This window comes from Natator depressus, chromosome 15 (genome assembly GCF_965152275.1).
Source record: "Natator depressus isolate rNatDep1 chromosome 15, rNatDep2.hap1, whole genome shotgun sequence".
NCBI classification, from domain to species: domain Eukaryota; kingdom Metazoa; phylum Chordata; order Testudines; family Cheloniidae; genus Natator; species Natator depressus.
Genome location: NC_134248.1, coordinates 6,152,243 through 6,179,597, shown reverse-complemented (window position 1 = coordinate 6,179,597; position 27,355 = coordinate 6,152,243). Strand labels below are relative to the sequence as shown.

Here is a 27,355-nt window from a genome sequence, read left to right as displayed (position 1 = left end):
AATTAATTTGCAAACTGGATACAATTAACTTAGGCTTGAATAAAGACTGGGAGTGGATGGGTCATTACAAAGTAAAACTATTTCCCCATGTTTATTCCCCCACCCCCCACCGTTCCTCAGACGTTCTTGTCAACTGCTGGAAATGGCCCACCTTGATCACCACTACAAAAGGTTCCCCCCCTACCGCTGCTCTCCCGCTGGTAATAGCTCACCTTAAGTGATCACTCTCTTTACAGTATGCATGGTAACACCCATTGTTTCACGTTCTCTAGGTATATAAATCTCCCCACTGTATTTTCCACTGAATGCATCCGATGAAGTGAGCTGTAGCCCACGAAAGCTTATGCTCAAATAAAATTTGTTAGTCTCTAAGGTGCCACAAGTCCTCCTTTTCTTTTTGCCAATACAGACTAACACGGCTGCTCCTCTGAAACCCTTAATTATAGTGAGAAAGCTCTGTGGTATTAAAAATATGTTCCAGAGTGCGAATACTTGTGGAATACAGCAATTATCACCTCCTCTTCCTTCTCCACTCTGGCAGAACTGGAGAAGAGAAGTTGCTAATATCTCATGAGGCTGCATACAAAGGAATGAGGAGAATCCCTGACTTCTTGTCTCACTAAACTGCTGCTTAAGGAAAATAAAGAGGAACCGCATAAGAGCGGCTCCAACAAGATTTAACAGGGAGTAAAGATTCTGTCTTCCAGAGGCTCACCCACAACTGCAAGATTTATAAGTTGTTTTTAGGTCACGAGGGATTATAAACATCTAATGTGACCTCGTGTGTGACTCTGGTAATAGGACTTCCCTGAATTAACTTCTGCTTATCTGTGGTTGCTAAAGCATATAATTTAGAAAAACCATCCAATCTTGATGTAAAAATTGCTAGGGATAGAGAATCCACAATAGCTCTTGATAAATTGTTCTAATGATTAATTGCCATCACTGTTAAAAAAAATTTCACACTATTTCTAGTCTGAAGTTGTCTAACTTCAACTTGTACCCATTGGCTCGTTATACTTTTGTCTGCTAGTCTGAAGAGCCCTCTATTACCAAATTTCTGGTTCCATATGTAAATACTTACAGCTGTGATCAAGTCACCCAATACTTTTCTCTTTGATAAGGTAAACAGATTTAACTCCTTGAATCTTTTATTATAAAAGACAGGTTTTCCAATCCTTTAGTGGTTCTTGTGGCTTTTCTCTGAACCCTCTCAAATGTTTCAACATCTTTCTTGAATGCTGTCCAATGCTGTTGTCTAAAGTATTCCAGCAGTGGTCACACCAGTGCCAAATACAGAAGTAATGTGAACTGGGGAGCACTGAGTTCAGGCATCTAAGGATCACATTCACCTTTTTGGGAGCATTGCCTTGGGAGCTTGTGTTCACCGGATTATCCACTATGCCCCTCAAGTATTTTTCTAGAATAACAGATTCCCAGGATACAGTACCCAATCCTGTACGGATGGCCTACATTCATTGTTCCTAGACGTATGGCCTTAAATATGGCTATAGTGAAATCCATACTGTTTGCTTGCACCCTCCTTAACAAGTGACCCAGATTATTCTGTATCAGTGACCTGTCCTTTTCATTATTTACCAGTCCTCAATCTTTGGGTCATTGCAAACTTTATCAGTAATGATTTTGTTTTCCTTCCAGGTCATTGACAAAGATGTTCAACAACGTAGGGCCAAAAGCCAATGCCATGTTGATCTTATATCATTTTAGTTTCTTAATCAAAATATCATAATGCTACCAAGTCAAATGCCATACAGAAGTCTATTACATCAACACTATTCTCTTTATTAACAAAACTTGTAATGTCATAAAAAGATAAGGTTAATTTGACAAGATCTGTTTTCCATAAATCCATGTATATTGGCATTAATAAAGAAGTCCTGTACCAGCCATTCCTGATTACAGGCCTATAATTACCTGAGCCACCCCATTTACTCTTTTTAAATATGGGCACAACATTAGCTTTCTTCCAGTCCTCTGGAACTTCCCCAGCGTTCCAAGACACATTGGGTGGGAAAACAAACACCAACATTAACATTCCAGAGAGCTTCTCATCCAATTCTTTTAATGTCTGGATGAAAGTTATCTGAACCTGCTTATTTAAAAATGTCTGCCTTTAATAGCTGCTCTTTAACATCCTTAGTTATTGTTGCAATGGAAAAAGTAGATCAACATATGATTTGAATACATTATCTGGCTTTTCCCCAAATACAGAACAGAAATATTTACTGAACACTTCTCCCTTTTCAGCATTAATGAAAATTCTACCATTTCCATTTAATAACGGACTAATCCCATTGTTAGCATTCCTTTTGTTCCTAATATACTTAAACTCGTCCATATTATCCTTAACTTTGCTGGCCATGGATTTCTGTGTGTCTTTTTGCTTTACCAATTTTCTAGTTTCCTAGCTTCTAGTTTACATTCAGTACTAGAAATTTTCCCCTTTCCCCGCCATTTCTTATGTTGTTTGTTTTTTAGCTGGTTTTACTTTCCCAAAAGCAGAACACTTAATGCACATGCAGATTGCAAAGCAGAGTCAAAGAATAAAGTGAGGTTTCAGAGTAGCAGCCGTGTTAGTCTGTATTCGCAAAAAGAAAAGGAGTACTTGTGGCACCTTAGAGACTAGCAAATTTATTTGAGCATAAGCTTTCGTGAGCTACAGCTCACTTTATCGGATGCACAAAAAGCTTATGCTCAAATAAATTTGTTCGTCTCTAAGGTGCCACAAGTACTCCTTTTCTTTTTAAAGAATAAAGTGACATGGCCATGTAACACTCAGCAAATTTGCAATATTTGTTGTCACATTTCCAGTTGTTCTGGAATGACCATCACACTACTTCTCTGCCCCACCCATGCATCAGTAAAGAGGTGTGACTGTCCAATACGAGTAGTACTTTCAAGTTTCAGTGATGACTTACTGTTGACAAATTAATAAAATAATCAACTCGATTTAGCAGTTTCACCTCGTAGGAGCATTAAGTGAAGAGGACAGCATTTCGGCCATGGATGGCCTTCCTCAAGATACACATTTGTGAGGGCATTATCTACTGTGGTGCCAAATGCTGCTCACCTCACCCAGGCAAGCAATCCCACTCACATCAACGGGACGATTTACATGAATAAAGCAAGCAGGATTAGACTATGGCTCAATACTTCAGTTACTATTCAAGAAAGCACTAAAGATGGATACCCTCAAACAGGGTTGCCAGGTCAATGAAGGAAGTGGGAGTGTGTGGGGAAATACCATTCTACTAAGACCCACCATTCTTCTGAGGATTCCCCCCCCCGCTTAGAAATAGTGCAACATAGTCCTATGCCTTCTGAAGCCCAGTGACTGCAGCTGATGGATTGGAATTAGCTCTAGAGGAGATAATGCTTCTCTTTACCTCCTTACATGTCTGGCTCTCTCTTAAATGGCAATGTAATCTGCATTTAGAAATAGGACGAGGCCAAACTCACTAAAATGGCTGGGCCCTGGAGATTTTTTCATTGCTCCTACATATGGAATTATGTGCTCATGTCTCAGTTTTATGGGCATCGCCCTCATTTAACCCAATGCACAGAAGCATTTATGTATTCCATGCCATACATTTAATGGGTTATGCTATCTTCCTGCATGCAGCTTTCCCCCACATGTTTTGTGGCTGGTAAAAGTAAACGCCACAAACTGCATTTTGTTCTCATAAAATTCACAGAGGACAGCAGAGATTACCAGATTATGATTTACAGAAAAAACAAAAGCACGTACCATATAACCATGTACCCGGGGCTAGTTTTGTTTATATTTCTAAGGCACCTATCATCATCTGAGTGTCTCATATCTAATTGTAGTGATATATATTCCATAATTTTTTATTTCCTTTTATGCAAGAATAAAAGAATTGTTATCAATAGGTTTCACTAGGTCAGCATAGCTCTCTCACATGTAGTAAGCAGTGTTTTTTTTCTTCCCCAATGACCTTGACACAAGCCACTTAAAATTCAGATTTGATCTTGGGTTTGTAAGAGCACCTCCTTGTCATTTGTGAAGTCGTCCACCATCAATGCAGAGCAACTTGGGGTTGAACCAGATATATTTTATTTTTTTCCAAAGGGAAAGAGTTCCCATGTCTCCTACATGGCATGTGGGAATCTGAGCTTTTCATTCAAATGCTCAGTAGCGTACCAATAGAATCCCAGAGCAACTCCACAGTTCACATAAAGTTGCACCTAAAGAACTACTCAGATTAATAAAAAGGAAGTGTTCATCCTTTAATACAAAACATATTGCACAATCATACTACAAACACATGGAAACCCTTGGAAGGTGCAGATCTAAAGCCAGAGCCTGTCAGAGAAAACGGAGACCCCTCAAACTCATTCCATTTTCCCCAGTTTAGAGGATCAGAAATTGAGTGTTCTGGCTCATAAATTCTACTCCTGGTGAATGTGAGCTTAGAACCCCAGAGGCAATAAGGAAAAGGCAATCAACAACAACTCTAACCACTGCACAGATGCTGCTGTTTAGTTTATACAACGCTTCTTAAAGCATTCGGATGGATAAAATGGGATTTCAACACAGGGGGGGCTGAGGGCAGCAGGCAGGATCCCTCGGTGAAGACACCAAGGGTAAAGGAAGTTCTGAGGAGCATCATATTGGTTATGACGAGTTAACTCAGCATGCTCAGCTTTTGTTCATTTTAATCTGCCAGTAAGCAAACTTGGCCATACCAAACATCCTGCTTCTAAAATGCTCTAAAAATCCATAGGAACCATAAAAAAAAGAGGAAAAACAAACTGATGACTTCCCTGGGAAGCCATGAAAAGCTAATAACTATTTGTTTCCAACTGTTGTTGGGTTTCCTGTTGTCATTTCAGAACCACAATCTGAATGTTTTCTAGCTCTTTAAAACCTTTTATAGTTCCAGGACCACCTGTTCAAATACTCTGACACCACTATACATATGCACGTCTCTACGCATCCCTCAACACAAGCCATCAGCCTGGGAAGGAAACACTTAGCCTGTTTTTCTGTTCTCGTATCATGCAGAGCAAAGATATGCTGAAGAAAGATGCAGATGGCTCTCTCAAAGCATCAAGGTCACTGTCGACTTCTACACAAAAGGGGAAATGAGTGGCTTCCAGATTCTTCAATCCCTATTTTTCATACCTTTAATGACTTATGTTATGTGTGTATAAAACTGGATACGTGTTTATAATTCTGGGGGTGGAGTGGTGAAGAGAAGGGTTTTACTTTAGAATAATTACTCCTGGGGGAATTCTGCGCCAAAAAATTAAAAATTCTGCACACAATATTTTCAAATGCTGCAAATTTTATTTGTCAAAACACTATATAATCATGCCAGTTTCAATTATTTTGGTAACTTATTTCAAAATACCTGACAGCAAGTATGTCTAGCAATACAGACACACACAAAAATTCCCCAGGAGTAAAGAGTTAAAGAAACCCCTATGACAACCCAGTTCCAGCTTCTCTTCCCCCTACCCCTCAGAGCCCAGCTGGGGGGCCTGACACTCACACCACCTATTCCCCAGAGCCCAGCCGCAGGGCCCCCCTGGCCCAGCTACTCAGAGCCCCTTCCCTCCAGGGCCCAGGGATCCAGAAGAAGAGAAAGCCTGATACAGAGTCCCAGGCTAGCACAGCGTTTCCTGCATGTCACCACCTCCTTCCTTCAGGGCATGCTGGGAACTGCAGCTGCGGGTAACCCTCCAGTTCCCTTCCTCTGACCTTCTCTTCTATTTGTGAGCTGGGCTCTGCCAGGTCCAGTGGCCCCTAATGGCGGCCAACAGCTCTGCAACACATTTATTTGGGGAAAGAAGGGAAATTCTGTGCACACAACATTAATTTCTGCAAAATTCAGCATTGTGCAGTGGCACAGAATTCCCCCAGGAGTAAATAATGGAACCCTGTATAACACACCATGAAATTATCTTGTGTATTCTACTTCTGTGCAGAACAAGTAGGTTGGGGAGCAGGGGGAAATTGGACCATTCAAAATACCATTGGGGGACAGACAAGACAGTCACTTATGAAAATTATACTACATTCAACAGTGCAGCTGTTCTTTTTCAACAAAGTGCCCTACTGTGAAAGGCAAAATGTCTGAATTAATGTAGATCAAGCCCCCCCAACTGAAAAAACAAGACAAGCACAATGAGTTCATGCTAACTGCAAGACAATCCATCACAGTACTTGATTAAGTTGACTTACTCTTCTATAGTATGACCACAGTGCATGGTAACGTTACTTTTTTTTTTTTTAATTATTTTTTGGCCATGGATGCCTTTGTAATGCATATACACCATTGTAAATTCAAGAGAGAGTAAATATTTAAAAGATTAACAATATTACTCTTACTACAGCAAGTATGCATAATTACCAAACCATACCAAAGCACTGCTGTCTCACTAAAGCAGAGACAAGGGGATGATGTGTTAGGAGTCTAGCACACAACTGTGTATTCTCCAGTATCAGAGGACACACAGAAGCTCCTGAATGGAATGCAAGTTGGAAATCAACCCTTCCAGACTTCATCTGAGTTTACAGGGCACGGGCACATCACACCAATAATCACAGTGAGAGGGGAACAGTGCTGAGAGAAAAATCAGTATTCTGACGTTTTGTGTGCTGATTTCTTTTGCTGTAATTTCCATCTCCTAAAGCAGTGTTTCTCAACCTTTTAATGCTGGCAACCCCGCTACTTGAAAAAATTGAAACCCTCTACCCTATCTTAGCTCGGCCTTTGGCTTCAGCCCCGCTGCCCAGGGCTGAAACATGTAAACTGGCAGGAAGCAGCGCAAAAGCCAGAAGTCCCGCAAAGCTATCTAATGCTGACTGTGTTTGTAACCCCCCTAAACCCTCACTGCGACCTCCACTAGGGTCACGAACCCCAGGTTGAGACACTGTCTTAGGAAGCCATCCTGAAAGAAAGCTGTCTCCAGTGGCAACTTGCTCTTCTAAAAAAAGAGTTCCATTATAAGTTATCTGGGCTAGATGCATATTACAAAAACCCCAGCAGACATTCAGACTGTACAGTTGTGAGTTTGGGAAGAGATTTTTATCAGTTTGATACCTCTCATTGAAAGTCAAAGGGCAGTTTGGTGCCTAATTCCCAATGCACTTTTGAAAAAAAAAATCTCACCCTTAAATAAATAGAAAAATAAAAATACTTCAGCACTACAAAAAAATAAGTCCTTCATAAAACACTAATGACTCTTCCCAGGCCCACTGTGAGGTAGGTATAATACACATTTTACTGATGAGAAAACTGAAGCACAGAGAGGTTAAGTGACTTATCCTAGGTCAAAGAAGGAATCTGTGGCAGAACTGGCGTTGGCACTCCTAAATTCTGGTTCCCGGTCCTGTGCTCAAGCCATGATTTATCTCCAAATGAAGTAGCTGAAGCACCACTACTGGAGCTATTTAAGAGGAGATCAGTGGTACAAGAAGGCATGTTGTAGGAGAATATACTGCATGGTATGTAGGAAGTTTAAGGTTCTGCTGTCAGAGATCCCTTAAATTACCAGGTCAAACGCAACCACCTTGTCTGCCCTCACTTCTTCCCCATTACTTTAGTCACAGTCATCAATTTCCACATAATCTGTGTGCTGAGTCTGCAATGTCATCTTCTAAATCTCTCACTGCCATTTGGAGGATCAATACCTTCGTTTCCTGGTAAGGTTTCTAAGTCTTCCACAAAACTAACGTTTAGTATCCATTTACTTTCAAAGCCAACAAAGTCAAAGACCTCCTTGACAGGGAATCTGTTTCCTCAATGAACAGAGTATTAACACAAGCACAGATAGTTTGCTGGAGATTATAGTATTTCCAAAAGAGCCAAGAAGCTGTTGCCTACTCGTTCCCACTAGGAACATCAGAGGATGTGGTACAATTTCACACCTGGGGAACTCTCATCCACTGGCTGAACTATAAAAGTTACATTATTAGATAAGGATATTTTTGAAAGAGACACTAGCTGTCCAGATATGGTATCCCTGCTAAGTATGAGGGGGAAATCCTTTTTCTTTCACTGATGACACAAATATGTTCTTGAACCAGAATTTATACAAGGAATTTTGTGTTCCTTCAAGCTTTATGCTGATTATAGGAGTCAGCAAGTGGATATTCACATCCCTGAATGCTTGTGTATTTCAGCAGAACTATGTCAATCATTCCTCGGTTAGATTCTAGCCCAGTGTTTTGGGCACGTGCCTACAAGTGGCAACGTAGATAGACTATTCAAAATGAACTGGTTTATTGTACATGATGTGCCCTTCCATACTTATACGCTAAAAACATTCCGAGTTTTTGAACAGAGCATCAGCGAACTGCACATCTGACAACTTTGCTGAAAGCCTCATTACATTCTCCTAATTCCTTGATGGGATTTTTCTAATATTAAGACCAGACAGTACTTGATAAAAAGAACTCCTTTATTTCCATATTCTTATGGAAGGGTAGCACCTTCTCCAATACTTTGAGGCCTGCGATGAACACTCATGAAGTGCGTACTGCAGCACAGCTTCTTATGAATCCAAAGTTCCTCGGTTATAATCTTCATGCAGGAGGGTTGTGCACCACAGTGAAGTATCTGTAGCTTCCTCCTTGGCAGGTCTTATGCCATAAATTTCAGGGTGGCCCAGAACATATTTAGAAGTGAGCTTGGGTAATAATTCTCAATTTTCCACCCATTACAAATGAACAGAATGGCTCAGGCTTTCTAAAGTTTCCTTGGGCTCTACTTAAAGGTGAATCAAAGTTTAGAAAGGCTCAGCAAAGGTGTGAGTGTTTTTGCAAAATTACATTTGTCTGAAGACAGGAAGCTTCATTCAAAACCTAGAGTGGCAGCTGACACGTCTACTAGAATTTATTTTTGCCTCAGTAGCAATCAGTGTTTTTCTTGTTCAAACCAGAGTATAAAAATGACTTTTCCTATTTGCTATAAATCGACTAGTGTGGAAGTACTGTGGTAACATAGTACAACATGGTTGCCTATATAACATTTGTACTGTATGTCCTGCTCTGAATGCACTGGACCTGCATTCCTAGTTGATGCAATAGGAATTTCCACACAGAAGAGTATATCTTGAACCTGAACTTACATGGGGGTAAATCATCATATGTATGCATCATTTATTGCCTATAATTCCAAGCAGCTCAAGAGAGATGCTGTTTAATACTTGCAAGGCTTTACATGTGGCTTTTATATAAAAAAAGCTCTCTCTGATTTTGAGATATGATGGAAGAATATTTTTAAAATTAAGAAAATATTGAGCTCTTATATAGCACTTTTCATCAGTAGATCTCAAAATGCTTTACAAAGGAGAGCAGTATCATTATCCCCATTTAACAGATGGAGAAACTGAGGCACGGAGTAGTGAAGTTACTTGCCCAATTTCACCCACTAGGACAGTGGCAGAGGCAGGAATAAAACCTATATCTTCTGAGCCCCAGTCCACTGTTCTTTCCACTAGGCCAGCCAAGTGTTTAAAACAGGGAACTAAAAGTCAGGCGGTTCTGGGCTATTTTTTCCCCACCACCGTTAGTGACTGACTGTGTAACTTTGAATAAGGTCACTTAATTCCTGTGTCTTAGTTTTCCCCACAGTAAAATGAGGGTAACAACACTCATTTAACTCACAAAGGGGTTGTGAAGCTTAATTAGCATTTATTCAGCGCTTTGAGATCCTCAAATAAGATGCGCTAGGGAAGGGCAACATAATTTCTTTAAGCAACAGACTCATGTGATGACAGCACTTTTCTCCCTCTCAGCCTCCTCTGACTGCTGGAGTTTTGAAGAACTTACTATCAAGCCTCGCAATTCTTTTTGTTCAGACTGCTGTCTGCATTGTGGCAAAACCTCACTACTGCATCCATTAGGATCAAAATTCTAGTCAGCTTTGCAAACTTCTGACAATCTGGTGAGGCAGAAAAGTGATAGCATCCTAGAAGACATGATACTTCAGTACAATATAAAACCCTGCCTTTCTTAATCTCAGTCATTATAAACCTTTTATGTACTCCTCACAGAAGTGTCTTCCTGTATTCAGTGTTTAAAAAATTAAAGAGACCAGGAGACAATTTGTCTTTAAATTCTTATTTGAAAAAGGAAATATAGCTTCTTTCTCCTCATTTAGTTTTCTTAATAAAAGGTCCCTCCTGCCCACCCCTCCTGCAACAATTTTAAGAAACACACCCCTGTATTCAAGTTACAATTTTATTTTGTACCATGGTTTTGAGAAAATTGGCATGTAGCTACTTACAAAATATTGCAGTCTAGTTTTTACGGACTATTAACACTACCAAAAAACCCCCCACGTCTGAAGGCCCAGGTGCAACGGAGTTAAACATGTCCCCAAGTTAAAAGAGTTAACAAAGAGCCTAAAACAGATAAACCATGGTTCTGTGTTGTAAAGTAGATGGCACCTGTGTTGCACCTACATACTTGAATTATGCTACAACATTGGGACAGATCAGAACTATAACAAGGTTTAACCCATACTCAAACACCACGGAGATATCCCATCTACACAGTAAAACTGAAGTGTTGTAACAAGGATTCTCAACCTACAGGTTGTGGCTAGGTGCCAGAAGGTTGCAACCACCCTGCTCTATCCATACAGTTAGAGCAGGGGTTCTCAAACTGGGGGTCGGGACCCCTCAGGGGGTCGCAAGGTTATTACATGTGGGGGTTGTGAGCTGTCAGCCTCCACCCCAAACCCCGCTTTGCCTCCAGCATTTATAATGGTGTTAAATATATAAAAAAGTATTTTTAATTTATTGGGGGGGGGGGTCATAAATATGAAGGGAAGGGTAAACACCTTTAAAATCCCTCCTGGCCAAAGGAAAAACCCTTTCACCTGTAAAGGGTTAAGAAGCTAGGATAACCTCGCTGGCATGTGACCAAAATGCCCAATGAGGAGATAAGATACTTTCAAAGCTGGAGGGCGGGGGGGGGGGGGGGGAGGGGAGGAGAAACAAAGGTTCGCTCTGTCTGTGTGTTGTTTTTGCCAGGAACAGAAAAGGAATGGAGTCTTAGAACTTAGTAAGTAATCTAGCTAGATATGCGTTAGATTCTGTTTTGTTTAAATGGCTGATAAAATAAGCTGTGCTGAATGGAATGTATATTCCTGTTTGTGTGTCTTTTTGTAACTTAAGGTTTTCCCTAGAGGGATTCTCTATGTTTTGAATCTGATTACCCAGTAAGGTATTTACCATCCTGATTTTACAGAGGTGATTCTTTTACTTTTTATTCAATTAAAATTCTTCTTTTAAGAACCTGATTGCTTTTTCATTGTTCTTAAGATCCAAGGGTTTGGGTCTGTGTTCACTGATGCAACTTGGTGAGGATTTTTATCAAACCTTCCCCAGGAAAGGGAGTGTAGGGTTTGGGAGGATTCTGGGGGGAAAGACGTTTCCAAGCGGGCTCTTTCCCTGTTATATATTTGTTAGACGCTTGGTGGTGGCAGCAATAAAGTCCAAGGGCAAAAGGTAAAATAGTTTGTACCTTGGGGAAGTTTTAACCTAAGCTGGTAAAAATAAGCTTAGGGGGTTTTTCATGCAGGTCCCCACATCTGTACCCTAGAGTTCAGAGTGGGGAAGGAACCTTGACGGGGGGGGGTCACACTAAGAGGCTTGCTATGTGAAAGGGGTCACCAGTACAAAAATTTGAGAACCACTGAGTTAGTGGGAACGTCCAGGACTACTGTCTACATTGTAAGGGACAGTCCCAATTTAGAAGAGGCTGAGAACCACTGTTTTGAAAGACAAACTATAAAGTAATTGAGCCCCCCAACATGGTTGTATTTATACTACAGACAGGCCCTTAGAAATCTGAGATCAGAATCAATGACAAGTAGGCCTTGTCATGCAATTCCTCAGAATTCTATTAGTTTTGCTAACGTTGCTAGAACTAAATTCACTCATGGAGGTGGACAGAGACTGAAAAGAAAGCAGGGAGCAGAAAACAAGGAGGGAAACAAAAGACCTCTTTCCTTTTTTTGGTCCTCTTTCCCTGTGAATAGTGATTGCTTCTACTCACAGCTTTCCCCAAGCATCCATAAAGTGAAACAGACATCTCTAGTCAACTTTAGAGTTATCAACAGGGTTCTGAAGAACAGCTGTGAAACTAACTAGTGTTATTGATTTCACTGACCTACTCACTGGAAAAAGCTGAGCAGCAGCAAAGGCAGGCACTAGAGTGGTCTGTAGACTCAGAGAAACAAGACTATATCATATTTCACAATTCTCTTTGCAGTCATAGGGGCTAGAATATTTTTTTTAATGAAAACCGAATTTTCTGCAGTAAATGATGATGTAAGTCCCTTCCCTCATCAGGTTAAGCTTCCCACTTGCCAGGGTTAAACAGACTTTTCAAGCCCTTCATGGACTTCATGCCTTAGGTCCTGATCCTATAAGCGATAGTGCGCAGACTCTGCAATCAGGATGTGCAGAGTCCAACTGACTTCATGGGGTTCTGCATGGGTACAGAAGCTCATGTACATACTACAGATAGCAAGAATGGAGCATTAATGTTTGCTTTTAAAGCAAATTATGGGTCAATTTTATCTATTTTTAATCAATTTAAAATAGTTTTTCTTTAATATAAAAAATTGGTCTCATCTAAAGCACAACAGTATGAGCTCTCAGGAAGAGTGGGGGACCTGTAGGTTCCACAAAACTCATCCCCAAAGTTTTATACACTTAAAAATTAAATGTGGGGTATCTTCATTTTTTATTTAATAAAAAATGCTTATTCTCAATTTTTTGCTTTGTTCCAGTATTATTGGTTTTAAACTAACACTAGGACCCACAGATACATACTTTCTTCTGCCAGAGAAAACAAAAAAATAAAAAAAAGTAGTTAGTCACAGGAAGGGATACAAACAAGCCAACAGGCAGAAGCAGCATTATCTCCTCTATTTAAAAAAAATAAAATAAAACCCCAACCCCTCTCCCCCGCAAACAAACAAACAAACAAACAAAAACAACCAGAGAAGTAAACTTAAGTTGAGACAATAGACCTGTGCAGAGCAGGAATGAAGCAAGATTTACAGAAAGAGAACTCAAGCCGTCTAGCCAAAGGAGAAATCTCAAAATGCACTCAGAAACAGAGGGTTCGAGTTCAGGAGAGTAAAGGAAGAGGAAATTAAGGGAACAGATGTGACTGCAAGCCAGGGACTCAAAAATTGTTACAGCTTAGAATACTGGGTCCCCAGCTATAAGTACAATTATTTGGTCTGATTAATTTCTTTATTTGAACTGCAAGAAGAAGTAGAAGAGGCATCTCAAAACTTGTCCAGCCTCCTGGACTCATGTGGAAGTCAAAAGACATTTCTTTATTTAATGGGAGTGATTGTTAAAATAAATTTGGTGATAGGAAATTTGAGAAAAAAGTTAGTCGTGATTAAGTATGTAGGAACAGGAGATGTCACCTCACAATGAAAGAGAGCTTAAAGATAGCAGAAAATTAAATACACAGTGATGACTTTGTGAGTTGTTTTTCTTTCTTCCTGTCATAAACCAATTAAGCTACCAAATAACTGTGGCTAATTGGGAGAGAGCTAATTTTTATTCAAAAGTGTATTAGATGTTTAAGATAAGATGCTTCCTAAATCCTTTATTTAGGTTCCTTATTGCATCAAGAGGTATCCATTTCTTGACTGGAACCAGAAGAGTGAAAAATAAAGACAGCAGCTACAGATGAGGACCTTATGTTCCTGGGCAAACGTCAAATGACATGATTGCAACTGCTGTGTGTCAGCCTGGTCCAATGGCATGGCACATCGTGTGAGTGCCAAGAAAAGGCATGACTCTGGAGCAGAGATATGGAAACGGAAACTTCAATTTATGGGCAAGAAAGTCCCAATTTATTACCTGAAAGTATCAAAGGCTGCATGACACACAGACTCATATAAAGACCAAATCTACTCCTTGATCACCCAAGACATTCACTAAAGTTCTGAGAGTTTTGAGTAAACAATAAAAGATTTCCTAATAGGTTTTTTTGAGGCTACTCCTAATACTGTGAGTGATTAATTTTTTGGTAAGATTTCAGGTTCCAGAAGGAAGAATACAGAGCAACTACTATGGATGGGGGGGGGGGGGGGACAGGGACCTACCCCTCAAACCACAATTACAGCAGCTGACTGAAAATAAACTGTGTGCTCCAAAAAAACATAAAGTGGTCTTACTTTCATTAGGCAGGTCCTCCCGATCCAGCTGCTCGTTGGGTGTTGAAGTGTTGCTTCCACTCTCATCCAAAGTGAGAATGAGGGGAACGTCGTCATCCATTTTATTTCCTTTCAGGCTCTTCTTCCAAGAACTTTAAATAATGTCTTTTGTAGTTCACCTTTCAAAAACACTTTGTCAGAAATATTCCTCAGAAAGTCCTCCATCAGGTGCATCTTCTAGACTTAAAAATATGTAGAAAGATACACCCATTTCCAGGGGATCTCAGGCCAAAAAAGAATCTGTCAAGCTGTTTGCAAAGAGTGGTGCAGAACAGTAAATGCACTAGCAACATAAGTTTATATCCAGCCACTGGCTAGTAAAACAAAAAACTTTATCTAACTTGAGCTACTTATCCGTAACCACAATACTCATGATCTTAGCTGCAATACTCATGATTTAATTTAGAACAGAAGGAAAATAATTCTAGATAAATCCCACAATGTTTATTAATAATAAAGAATAGGCAGGAACTACATATATATAGTTAACATAACACTGTCACACATGGCTTCAAATCCAAAACTATTCTGTTCTTCCATCTCAAAGCTCCGGACTCCAAGGGGGGAATGGGAAAACCGGAGTCCGATGAGCGTGCACGCACACTTTTCCTCTACTACAACACTTGTGAATTCCTAAGAAGAATCCAGAAGTTACCCTAAAAGTGCTTTACTAATGATGCCGCCCCTCAACGTTGTTACGGTTTGTTTCGGTTTTTTTAGGCTGCGGGTAAGTCACAGTGACGGCTGGGGCTGCGGTGGAGGAAAGGCCGGGTCAGCTCACACAAACAGTAACATGTCCCCAGGACAAAAAGTGCAAATGTGCATTTCCGGGTAGCTGTGCAGCAGCAAGACAGCAGCACGGTACGGGGGGTGGGGTGTGCTACTCTGCACCTTGCCGAGGAGAGTCACAGGGATCACCTCCACCAAGCTGACTCCGCACCAGCCCCAGCGACTCCCTCGCGCCCTGCACGAGCCCTGCAGGGCCCCCCTCTCTGTCACTCACACACACACCTGGCGGGAGCCCCTCCTCAGCGACGCCCTCCCCGCGCGTCCCCGGCGACCCTTGTGCACTTTTCACGAGGACTTTTCACGCCGCGCCCAGCCCAAGCGAGCCCCGCGCGCGGGAGCCAAGGTTCACGCCCCCGCCGCCCGGGGAGCCCTGAGCCTCAGCCGGCGAGTCCAGCAACAGAACCGAACCCGCCAAACTACCCCCAGCCGCGGCGACAACTCGCCTCCCTCAGCCGCTGACTGACAGCCGAGCCGAGCCGAGCCGAGCCAAGCCCCGCCCACCGGCACCGCCCATTGGCCGCCTCCCGCCAGGCTGCCTTCTGATAGCTCCCCCATCCCAGAGAGCCGCCAATCGCCCCTTGGCACCCTCTCTGCCCCGCCCTTCAACTATCGCGGTGCATGGAAGGGGATCCGGGTTTCTCCCTTTGTGTCCTCCCATTGGATGGAGGTCTCGCCCATCAAAGTAGAGGTGAGCGGTGATGTTTTTGATTGGTCAGAAGGCTAGGCACATACTGGAGACCCCGCCTTTCTCTGGAGAAGGAAGGGGCGGGACTAAGCGTGCCAAGCAAGGGCGGCGATTGGTTACGGAGGGGGGAGAGAATCAGTGAGGATCTGTCCCCGCCTTCTGTGTTTGGGGCTAAAGGTTAGTGAATGGGTAACCTAGCAACAGAGACACGCTGAAAACAGATGGGAAGGGAGGCGGCGGCGGCTTTGATGTGAGCAGAACCTCCCCCGGGTGATGGGGAGCCCGGCCCCCAACCGAAGCCTCTTATCCCCAGCCCGACCCCCCCGAGACCGGGGAGCTTCCCCCCCGATCCTTGAGGGACCCCCAGGAGGACAGGGAAGCCCTTTCACCCTTCTCCTCCTTCCCCCTCCAAAGAGACTGGGGAGCCCCTCGCCACAGTCTGATCCCACCCCCAGAGAGGCCAGCGCCCCCCAAGAGAGACCCAGACACCCCCCTCCCAACACACACTCCCGTTTCAAAAAGATCAGGACACCCCCCCACACACACACACACACAGCCCAACTTGGCCATGTGCTCAGAAAGTCCAGCCCCTGTTCAACCCAGCGTCAGAGAGACCAGGGAGACCCCAGACCCCGAGAGACTGAAGAGCTTCCCCCCATCTCCTAGAAACCAGGGATCCCCACCACCATCCCAGTCTCTTCTCAGGAGCTTTCCCTCCACCTTTCAGCATGGGGAACAAATAGCTCATCACTCTGTCTCAGTGCCACTGAGGCTTAACATATAGTTTCACCTCCAACACAGAGACAGGCTGTCTTAGGTGTAAGGACCCAATATCCTGAATGTGCTTTTAAACCTAGAGACAGCCCCACTATAATGTAACATTCTCAATTTTTACCAAATTATATTGTGTTGCTAATGCTGAAATCAAACTTTTTTTAAGGTAAGTTTTGCAAAAGAAGAGCATGCAGTTGAAGCACTGGGGGGATCTAGATGTTTTTTGATTGAGACGTCCTCTGTGACGCTACCCATATAGAAGATTTTTGCTCCCTTTCACTTTAGAACCCTCAACTTGTAAGTATTTGGCTGAGAACATGGCAACAGAGGTAGCTACCATGCTTCAGTTGCCATATGAGTCTACTGATTCAAGCAGCAAGTCCTCCGTGGGAAACAGTCAGACTCCAAAAAAGTCAGCGATCAAAACAAGCCCCCTAAAGCTCTTGGATCCAGGTCGTTCAAAACTTACCACTGTTGAGACGAAGAGGATCATATCTGTTTTGGATGAGACCATCTTTAAGATAGAACTGATCAGTCTGATCACTCACATTACTGAATTTCTGGATGGCTTAAGCACTATACTGGGATCTGAGCTCATGGATACCTTTAAGGAGCATGAGCAACTTTCAAACAACATGGAAGCGCTACTTACCCAGCTTCAAAGCGAAGGTCTCCTGAAGCAGGAAGATGGAAGAGGGGACCTTGTAGGAACTGAGGAACAAATCCGCCGTCTTCAATTGCATCAGCAAGCTGTAAAAAGCTCTATCAGAAATATTCTGAGACTCTTTCAGGCTGACCCGCTAGCTTCTCAAGCCGTGAGAGATGAGGCCTATGCTAGGGATTTATCAGCTGAAATGTTTATTAAAAACCTTTCAGTGTTCCGGGGATTCTTGTTTGAGAAACTCCTGACTAGTCCCTTAGAAGAACAAGAAAAGATTCAATTCATGGAAGAAATCTCCCTCCGGGATAAGAAAAATACTGAAACCATCGCAGCTTTAGAGGCAGAACTTGCAGCGGCAATCCAGAGTCGAGACGATGAGGTACAGTGGTAGTAAGACTAAACATTTCAGGCTAGAGGGGAAGATCATTGAAGGAAAGGCAAGTAAACTAAAATATAATCTGTTGCCTCTCATAAAGTGGAAGTCGCTGAAATATTTCTTAAAACATTTTCTGAATTAGAAATAGATGTTACATTCTAAATATAATTAAAATGAATCACTGCATATTTAGATAGAGGCTTTCAAACATGGTTCTAGCATGTTTTGACGCCATCTTCATTGGCCAGCTCAATTGTGATTGAAGTTAAAGTGACAGTGAAGTCAAGCATGTTAGTCAATGTGTCTGAACCATTCAATAGCTAAAGGAAGGGCATTGTGCAAATCCATAAGGGAACCAGGGTGCGGCCTGCTGATATGTGGTCTATATCTTCTAATTGGCCACTGTGGCAAAGAAGGAGTCACAAAGGCCCCTCATAGTCAGGGCCATAATGTCAGCTCTCACTGAGAAGCCCTAGCACCATTCCCTGTAACTGGATAGTGAAACAGTGACAGGCAGTTCTAAAAAACTGTTTTAAAAAATCCATTTTTAATACTGACTCCACATTCACTATTTAACATATTCGTTACAGGCATTTTCTATGGCCTTCATCATAGTATCTCTTTACCTCATGAACATTAATGAACTAAGGCCCACATCCCCAAAGGTATTCAGGTGAAAGTAAACCGTACCGGCAGGGGGCAGCTTCCCCAGCTGGCAATTTAAAAAGGCCCTGGGCTCCCGGCAGCGGCCAGAGCCCCGGGCCCTTTAAATTGCCGCCAGAGCCCTGGGGTAGTGGCAGCAATTTAAAGGACCCAGGGCTCCTGGCAACGGCTGGAGCCCCAGGCCCTTTAAATCGCCACCAGAGCCCCGGGGCTCCCAGCCGCCGCTACCGCTACCAGGGGGTTCCGACGGTGATTTAAAGGGACCGGGTCTTCCGGCTGTCGCTAACACAGCCAGAGCCTGGGGCCCTTTAAATCACTGCCAGAGCCCCAGCGTAGCGGCGGCAGCCAGGAGACCCAGGGCTCTGGCGGTGATTTAAAGGGCCAGGGGATTTAAAGGCCTCGCCCCTTCTGCCCGATCCGCTGCCCATTCCGGTTGAGCTCCCCCCGCCAATCTTGCTCAGGACCCCAGTCCTGCGTACGGGAAAGTCCCTTAAGTTACTTTCACCCCTGGGTATTCCCCAAAATACCTACAAGGATCTGGCCCTAAGGCTCACAATCTTCTTCTGAGGCAGTATTGTTTCTTCATTTTATAGCTGTGGAAAATGAGGCTCAGATCACACTACAGGTTGGTGGGCAGAGCCAAGACAAGAACCCCGATCTCCTGACTTCCAGTCCATCGTTGCCGTATACACAAACTATTCCTTCCTCCCTAATTATTTAACTAGTCATTTCCATTTTCATATGGGATACTGGTAGCGTTGCCAACTTTCTAATCGCACAAAACCGAACATCCCTGCCCCAGCCCTGCCCTGCCCCACCCCTCCCCAGAGGCCCTGCCCCCACCCCACCCCTTCTCTGAGGCCCCACCCCCACTCACTCCATCTCCCCTCCCTCCATCGCTCGCTCTCCTCCACCCTCACTCACTTTCACTGGACTGGGGCAGGGAGTTGGGGTGCAGGAGGGGGTGAGGTCTCCAGCTGGGGGTGCAGGCTCCAGGGTAGGGCCAGAAATGTGGGGTTCAGGGTCCAGGAGGGGGCTCCGGGCTGGGGCAGGAGTATGGGAGGGGGTGAGGGCTCCGGCTGGGGGTGTAGGCTGTGGGGTGGGGCCGGGGATGATGGATTTGGGATGCAGGAGGGGGCTCCAGACTTGGAGCCGAGAGGTTCGGAGTGCAGGAGTGGGCTCAGGTTCCCGGCCAATTGATGCTGCAGACCCAGTGCTCGGGGCGGGGGCAGTGCACGGAGCTTCCCTGATCAGCCCTGCACCTAGGGGCCATAGGGACATGCCAGCTTCTTCTGGGAGACAGAGGGAGCCTGTCTTAGCCCCACTGCACCACCAACCACTTTTAACAGCCTGGTCAGCGGTGCTGACAGGAGTCGCCAGAGTCCCGTTTTGACCGGGCATTCCGGTCAAAAACGGATGCCTGGCAACCCTAAGTACCAGTCTATCTTGTAGGCCTTGCATAAACAATGAAAGAAAACTGAAGTAAGGAAACAGATTAGCAATGGACAAAGCATAAGTTCACAAGTGGGCTTGTAAACAACATGTTTCAGAGTGGCAGCCGTGTTAGTCTGTATTCACAAAAAGAAAAGGAGGACTTGTGGCACCTTAGAGACTAACCAATTTATTTGAGTATAAGCTTTCGTGAGCTACAGCTCATGCTCAGATAAATTGGTTAGTCTCTAAGGTGCCACTAGTACTCCTTTTCTTTTTGTAAACAACATGTAGTTAGTAGATAGACATAGTAAGAAGAGTGATGTGTGATAAGTTTACAGCTGCAGCTTCGCTTACTAGCAGTTCTGGATCTGTACAGCGGCTGGTTACAAAAATTAGTAAGCCAATTATAAATCATGATGCAATGTAAAATGTAATGCACATTCGTTAGTTTGTTTTCAAATATGTGTATAATGTGATTTATTATTATGTGCTTTGGAGCTGTGGTAAACCTCCATACCTACCCCACTGCATTTGAGCTTGATCACTTCAGCGTAGTGTTGCTGTGTGTCAGTTAAAAAAAACCCTCAGTGATGAGTCCAGATTTGAGTTAATTTCTTGGGAACCAAGTGGAAAAGGCCTTGGAGAAAAATCCCAACATTTCTACTAAACTTCTGGAACATATATGTATATTAGTTTGTTTTAATGCTGGGAGCAGTTTCCAAATTACTCCTTTCTGTCCAAAAGACTTCCACAGTGACTATTTAAAACCACAATCTAAATGTCCATTACTGCATTCCAATCAGTGGGTGACAACACACACACACACACGTGCATGCCAACGAAAATCACTTCTCTTTCTGCTTGACTTTCCAAATATAAGGTAAATACACAAGCTCTGAGGAAGAACATTGAGCAGCTATTCTAGCCAGGCCATTTGACATGAGGATGTTCATTATGCAGCACTCATGATTCTCATTGCTCAGAGAAGGGATTAATTAAAAAGTCATTTTAATCTCTTTCTTTTAAAATTAATTAAGACTACAATAAAAATAGCAATACTCTTGTAGTCTTTAATTAGACCAAAACCAGTTAAGATCCAGCGTAATCTATTAATCCAGCATAATGATCTGACATCCAGTGTAATCTGTTAATAGAGCCTTGCAAAAGTCTATCCAACCACTCATCTGGAGTGAGAAATATATTTGTGGGGTAAGTGATAGGTCAGATTTTTCATTATCATCATTGCAGGGAAGCGTAGCTGAGTAGCTTTTGGGCTTGAATTGGTACATTTCTGTGATGCTTTGATAGGGATCTATTAGGAGTAGCACCTAGTTATTTTTCTTTTACAATTTAAGGCTACAATCCTGCAATCGGATCCATGTGGACAGACCCTGCGTTCATTTAGAGCCCCATTAACTTCAGTGGGGCTCTGCACAAGCCACAACGTCCACTGGAAATGGTCCAATTGAATGATTGGGGACAAAGTGTACTTAGCAAGGCAGTAGGTCAGGCAAGATAATCATCCTTTTTTTGCACTTGGGGGTATCTACAGAGGAACTGAGGCATCAGGGGATGCGTTCTAATTTTCAAGCTCAGGTCAGGCATGCTGGTAATTCAATACACTCATGATTTTTAAATGCAGTTTAGCAGTTTGCCCAGTGCTAGCAAGGAAATACATTTCACTTGTCTGTACTGTATTTTTGTCTGTTCTAGACAGCCAATAGGACTAGTTGCCCGGTCTGGCCACAGAACAGGCACAATAAGCCTGATCCCAAGCTCATTGAATTCACTAGGAGTCTTTCCACTGACTTCAAAGGGCTTTGGATCAGGTCCAGCATGGATAGCAGCTGTGCCAGTTTCCCTGTGATGCACAGCCAGTGTTCTTCAGTGCTGCCCATTCACTCCTTGGCCTGTCTGCTAAACTACCAACAAAAGAGTAAGTGAGGGTGGGGATTTCACTCAGCGCTTGTCTACACTAGAAGCACTACAGCGGCGCAGCTGCAGAACATCTGGTAAAGACACTCATTGCCAACCAGAGAGAACTCTCCAACTGGCAAAATAAATCCACCTCCGTGAGAGGTGGTAGTTATGCTTGTCCACACCAGCGCTTAGGATGGTGTAATTTACATCGCTCAGGGGTGTGGATTGTTCACGCCCCTGAACAACGTAAGTTAGACTGTAGTAAGCTCTAGTGTAGACTGAGCCTCAGTATTGGCCTAACTCTGCTCCCTTTGAAGTTATTAGGAGTTGCACCAGTAATGATTTCAGAGTTCTGTGCAAATGCAGTGTGCTCGCTGTGACTGGAATGTAGTTACTTATTTTAGGACACTGGTGTCTTTGTAACTAAGCCTTAATTCTCCTGTAGGTTTGATCTGAAAACCCCCTGACCTACCCTGCAGTTCCTTATGGTGCTTCTTTTTCCTGGGTTTAGATTATGAAAAAGAATGCTGCAATCAAGGATCTCAAAAGCCACTTACTTCATCTGGAGAAGTACTCTGAAAGCCACATCCAACGCACCAAGCAGGAAGCGGAGAAACTCCAAAAAGGGGAGCTGCGAAGTTCCCAGGGAAAGTGTGCCAAGATACAGCAAGATATACATCAGCTAAGAGCACAGCTCAATGTTCTCATCATAGACAACAGAGACTCAGAGCTGGCTCTCAGAAAGGTACCGAGGGAGGGGAGTTCTAGAGAAGCAAGCAGACCTGTTATAGTGCTGTGAGTTCTTCATATTGTCTGCTAACCTTAACCACTTAACTGCTAACAGACATTCCTGGCAGAATGTATCTGCTGTGCAGCTGAGCATATCAGCTATGATCTAACATGCCACTGATTTCACTGGAAAGCAGCATCACAGCAACCCACCAGCAAAGGGTCTTATTCATAGTTACCTATAGCTCCCACCAGACATGTACATACTGGATGCCAGCCTGCCTCTGAAAACACTTTCAATATATAGCACAGGTGAGATAGTGCTCTAGTAGGTTAATGAAGCAGTCAGAATTCATAGCCCCAAAATGTTCCTGCTGGAGAGTGGCAGAATTGTGCAGGAAAAATCTATAGCGTTAAAAAAGTCACCTTTTCTTTTCTAATCAGTTCTCAGTCCAAATGGGCAGAGACCAATTTGCAGGCAGAACACATCTACTTAAAGGATGTTTACGTTATATATCTTCTCTAGCTCTTTCAAAACACTGTACAGTCCAAGGTAGAATAAGGTTTTATAGTGTAGGGGCAGTGTCAAATGAAAGTTTACAAAGCAGTATGAAATCCAAGCAGCCCCATCCATTATTAGGCCTGCTTTGACATCTAGCTCAAATTCACTGCAGGTCATTTCTCTGCTTTCTGTTAAAAGCTGCTCAGCTCAATCAATTATACATGCTGAGGGAGTAGGGGAAGACAAAGAACACACTTTCTCACCACTGAAGTCTCCTTTCCCTTCCTATGTGCTCTATTCTCCTATGACCCAATGTTTTAATTGGATTGAGGAATTCATGTGTGAAGAACTTGGACCAGTCATAGGCCAGTCCACCTCACACGAAGGCAGGAGCTGGTCATCAGGGCCTGCCAAAAACCTGGCTCTTATCCCATCCATCAGAAGAGGTGGTGGTCATATAGGGAACTGGGTCTCTCAACAGTGACTGGGTAAGCTTAACTGTGTGAAATTCTCTGCCCTGTAATATACAGGTGGTCAGACTAGATAATCTTCTGGCCTTAAAATCTGAGTGGTTCTACAGAGTGCATGTACCATCAGCTTGAAGGAAACCGTTCAGTAACTCTCTGGGATTCCACCACACAGTGAGGTTAAGTCATTTTTAGCTCGTTTTCCAACAGTCCAAAATATTTCTGTATTTTAACTGCACCCATCATTATAATCAGTATAGTCTCTCTGTGCTGCAACTGAATCCCAGCCACTTGCTGTAGACCAAGCATGCCCATATTCTATAGGTGAATGATGTCTGCTCTCCATTAGAGGCCCAGAGTCAAAGACATCTCGGACTGAAGAACCTTTCCAAAAGGAGCAGGCATCACAAGCATACTAGCTGCTGGGATTCAAATCAACAGCTCCTTTCATCCCAGCATACTGCATGTTATATTTCTATATTCAGCTGCCTGTAAATGTCATTTTTTCCTGTGTCATTTATTTTAGAAGAAATACAAAGTGGAGATGGAAATCGAGAACTGGATCCAGAAATATGATGCTGACATGGGAGAAAAACAGGTACTCTCAGTCGTCAAGACAGTTGGTTCTTCTTCGAGAGGGCTTGTCCATGTGGATCCCACGCAAGGGGTGCATGTGATGTACCCAGACAAGCCATTTCAAAGAAGAACCACAGTTACTATCAGGCAAGTAACCATTTTTCTGCCCTGCTTTTGTGTTCAGCTGCTCTCTGCTGTATAGGCGTTGTTGAGAAGGGTCATGTCAGCTGCAAAATCCTATTCTGTTCTAGCGCTGGATGATTGTTTCCTCAGTGTGTTGGATGGAATTGTTATGTTTGTTTCCTCAGCCCTACTGGCTCCACCTAGTGTACAAACCAAGTGCTCTTTCCACATCTCTACTAACTTGTTAGTCAAGTAGTTCAGAGTCTGGAGAGTGACAGCAAATCCATCATTGTCTATCTTCCATATTAAGCTTAACAGTCTTAGAATCACGTCCTCACTGCCTAACCCCTCCCAGAATCCACTATTTCCTCTCATGTTCCTGGCATTTTAGTGGATGTTTGCTTCATTATCCAGATCAAGACAGGGTGCTTGGTTAACAGCAAAGCAAGGGCCTAAGGAGAGGGACCTGGAAAATTGTTGCTGATTGGCCTTAATAGTAGGTCCCTGCCTTGTCAACCTTGTAATCGGAAGCAGAAATGAGCTCAGAACATGATGGCTTGTGGCACCAAGCCCTGCTGGTTCCTGGCTGCTCATGAAGCCATCATCATGAGAGCAGAGGCAGAATTTGATAAATTGGGATTGGTAGGTCTGACACACAAATGTTGCTGGTTCCCCTTACCCTGTCATGCAATCAGGCTATCTCCATACTGCTTATTTTCATCCCTACAGATGGGTTATAATGACAATAAACCACCATCATCCAGATGATTGTGTTTATACCATAGATAAAAAGTTGCTTAATAAGTTGAGAGTATTGTTGCCTGGCCTGCAAGGCAATGGATGGTAACAATTGGAACCATGCCTGCAGTTTTTAAAGAAGCTTAAAGGAATTGGGAACCCAGCTCCCACTGGAGTTGGGCACCTCCTTTTAGACCTCTTTGAAAATTCCATCCTAAGAGATGACAAGAATAAGGGCTGCAAGTGACCCTGCACGCATTTATGATGGATGAAACAATCCCTATTCGTATACAGTCTGTAAAGCTCTTTGGAACCCTTCTGGAAAAATGCTACCTATACTAAATGTAGGGTGATATTATGAATGTCATTTATAAGTCTGGTGTTTGCTGTCCTACCAGACTGAGTATGAGGAAGTCGATGCTGTCTATACTGAAGAGAAGGCCCAGCTTGCTGAGCTGAAGAAGAAGTATGCTGTGCTTGAACAAGAGTATTCCCAGATCAAGGAGGAGAGGAGGCTATCCCAAGAGAAGAAGGAAAGAGCTGAGAGGGAACTGGCTATCATGGTCCGTGCTGCCATCCACATTCAGGCCTTCTGGAAGGGCTACTTGGTCAGGTCACTGTTAAAGTCAAAGAGAAAGAAGAAGGGAAAAGGCAAGAAGAGCAAGAAATAAATTAGTTCCATCCTTTCCCCTTGCTCTCTCTTCCCAACATTGTACACATTTCCCCTTGGACCTCAGTTATCTAGGGTGTCTTCACTTCAACCAGAGAAACAACCTCTCCAGGATGTCTATGGTTTGTATATACACAAATCTGGCATGTAAAAATGATTCTGTCATAAATAAATGTCAGCCAACATGTTAGACTTCCAGGTGGGATATTTTAATTGCTTTTGGTCTGAATTTAAGAGAAGAAGGATGATCTTGTAGTTAAGGCACTGGACTGGGAGCTGGGACTCCTGGGTTCCATCCCCAGCTCTACCACACATGCACTGTGCAACCTTGTACAAGTCACTTAGGGCCCACTCCAGTTCCTCCTGAGGTTAATGGCAAAATTCTCACTGACCCCAGCACCGGTCCCAGTACAGACCCCAGCAATGGTCCCATGTGACACATCCAAAGTACAATCTAGACTAGGTAGTAGCTGTGTCACCTCTGCCCTCTAACTTGGGGTGTCCTTTAGCCCTGGTCTACACTGGGTGTGGGGGGGAAATCGATCTAAGTTACACAACTTCAGCTACTTGAATAACGTAGCTGAAGTCGACGTACTTAGACCTACTCACCGCGATGTCTTCACTACGGTGAGTCGACTGCTGCTGCTCCCCCGTCAACTCTGCCTTTGCCTCTTGCAGCGCTGGAGTACAGGAGTTGATGGGAGAGCAGTCGGGGGTCGATTTATTGCATCTAGACTAGATGCGATAAATCGATCCCCGCTGGATCAATTGCTACCTGCTGATCCGGCGGGTCGTGTTACACTGCTTTGCTATTGTTGCCTGCACTCCTGGATTGCTCACACACAGCTTCTAGCATGTAAGTCACTCCCAGCTATGTGTGTGTGCAATTGCAGCCTGCCAGTCACATTCAGGCTTTCACTAGCCAGAATTGCACTGCAGGGTGACCCCAGCATGCTCCCAGTCTCAGACTTTGCCCAGAACTGTACGTCTTATACTGCCCATCCCTCGCCTCGTACAAGCTCCTATAAAGTCTGTCATTTTATTAACAGAAATTGTATGCACAAATCTTGTTACCACAGGTGGAATTCTCCAAGCACACTGGTTTAGGATAAACCAGTAAAACAAGTTTATTAACTATAAAGAGAGATTTTAAGTGAACACAAGTAATGCGGCATAAAAGTCAGGAATGGTTACAAGAAAAAGAGGAAGTTGCTCACTTTCTGCAGTAATGATGGCTCTGCGAGATGCGTGTCCCTATGGGTAGGTGTATCTGCGCCCCTGCACCTCTACTGGGAGATTTTAGTCTCCGTTCAGCCCCCACGTGCACCCTCGCTCCCTTGTAGTTTGCCTCTAGGCTATCTAGTGCAGGGGCTGTCAACCTTTTTCTTTCTGAGGCACCCCCCAACATGCTGTTAAAATCTCCATGGCCCAGCCAGGTGAGGAGGGAGACTCAGGGCTTTATGTCGGGGGGGGGGGGGGAACCCTTGGGCATAGGAGTAGTTTGACTTCTATTTGGGGGGGAGCAGAGGCCAGTGGAGCCCAGGCCAGCTCCTATTAGGGTTCCCTCTCCACTTTGAACTTTGGGATACAGATCTGGGGACTCACATGAAAGACCCCCCTGAGCTTATTTTTACCAGCTTAGGTTAAAAACTTTCCCAAGGCACAAATCCTTCCTTGTTTTTGGATGGGTACTGCTGCCACCACCAAGTGAGTTAGACAAAGATTTAGGAAAAGGACCACTTGGAGTTTTTGTTTCCCTAAAATATCCCCCCAAGCCCCTTCAGCCTCTTTCCTGGGGAGGCTTGAGACTAATTTACCAACCAAATAGGTAAACCAGGTGAGCACAGACCAGACCCTTGGGTTTTTAGGACACTAAAAACCAATTACATTTTTAAAAAACAGAACTTTATTATAAAGAAAAAGAAGTAAAAAAGCACGTTTGTAAAATTAGGATGGAAGGTAACTTTACAGGGTAATTAGATTTAAAACACAGAGG

At 43.6% G+C, this 27,355-nt stretch overlaps 2 protein-coding genes across 3 annotated transcripts in view; one reads left to right on the top strand and one right to left on the bottom strand.

Moving 5' to 3' along the window:
- Positions 1–15,496, bottom strand: part of TPCN1 (two pore segment channel 1) — a 69,002-nt gene extending 53,506 nt beyond the window's left edge. Inside the window, exons 1-2 of the mRNA XM_074972384.1 lie at positions 15,264–15,496; positions 14,214–14,500 (exon numbers count right to left, since the gene is read on the bottom strand). Of these exons, the coding sequence (XP_074828485.1) occupies positions 14,214–14,313 (100 nt within the window). The 5' untranslated portion in view covers positions 14,314–14,500; positions 15,264–15,496. The remainder of the gene's footprint in view (positions 1–14,213; positions 14,501–15,263) is intronic.
- Positions 15,497–15,798: 302 nt separating this feature from the next.
- Positions 15,799–26,810, top strand: DRC10 (dynein regulatory complex subunit 10). 2 transcript variants are annotated; one of them, XM_074972351.1, is made up of 5 exons: positions 15,799–15,903; positions 16,667–17,540; positions 22,066–22,299; positions 23,779–23,850; positions 25,088–26,810. In XM_074972351.1, the coding sequence occupies exons 2-5, from the start codon at positions 16,818–16,820 to the stop codon at positions 25,358–25,360; spliced, it is 1,302 nt and encodes a 433-aa protein (XP_074828452.1). In that variant the 5' UTR covers positions 15,799–15,903; positions 16,667–16,817; the 3' UTR covers positions 25,361–26,810. The 2 variants fall into 2 exon arrangements, with proteins under 2 accessions (XP_074828452.1, XP_074828451.1); XM_074972350.1 differs by lacking the exon at positions 15,799–15,903 and adding an exon at positions 15,907–15,976.
- Positions 26,811–27,355: the final 545 nt, after the last annotated feature.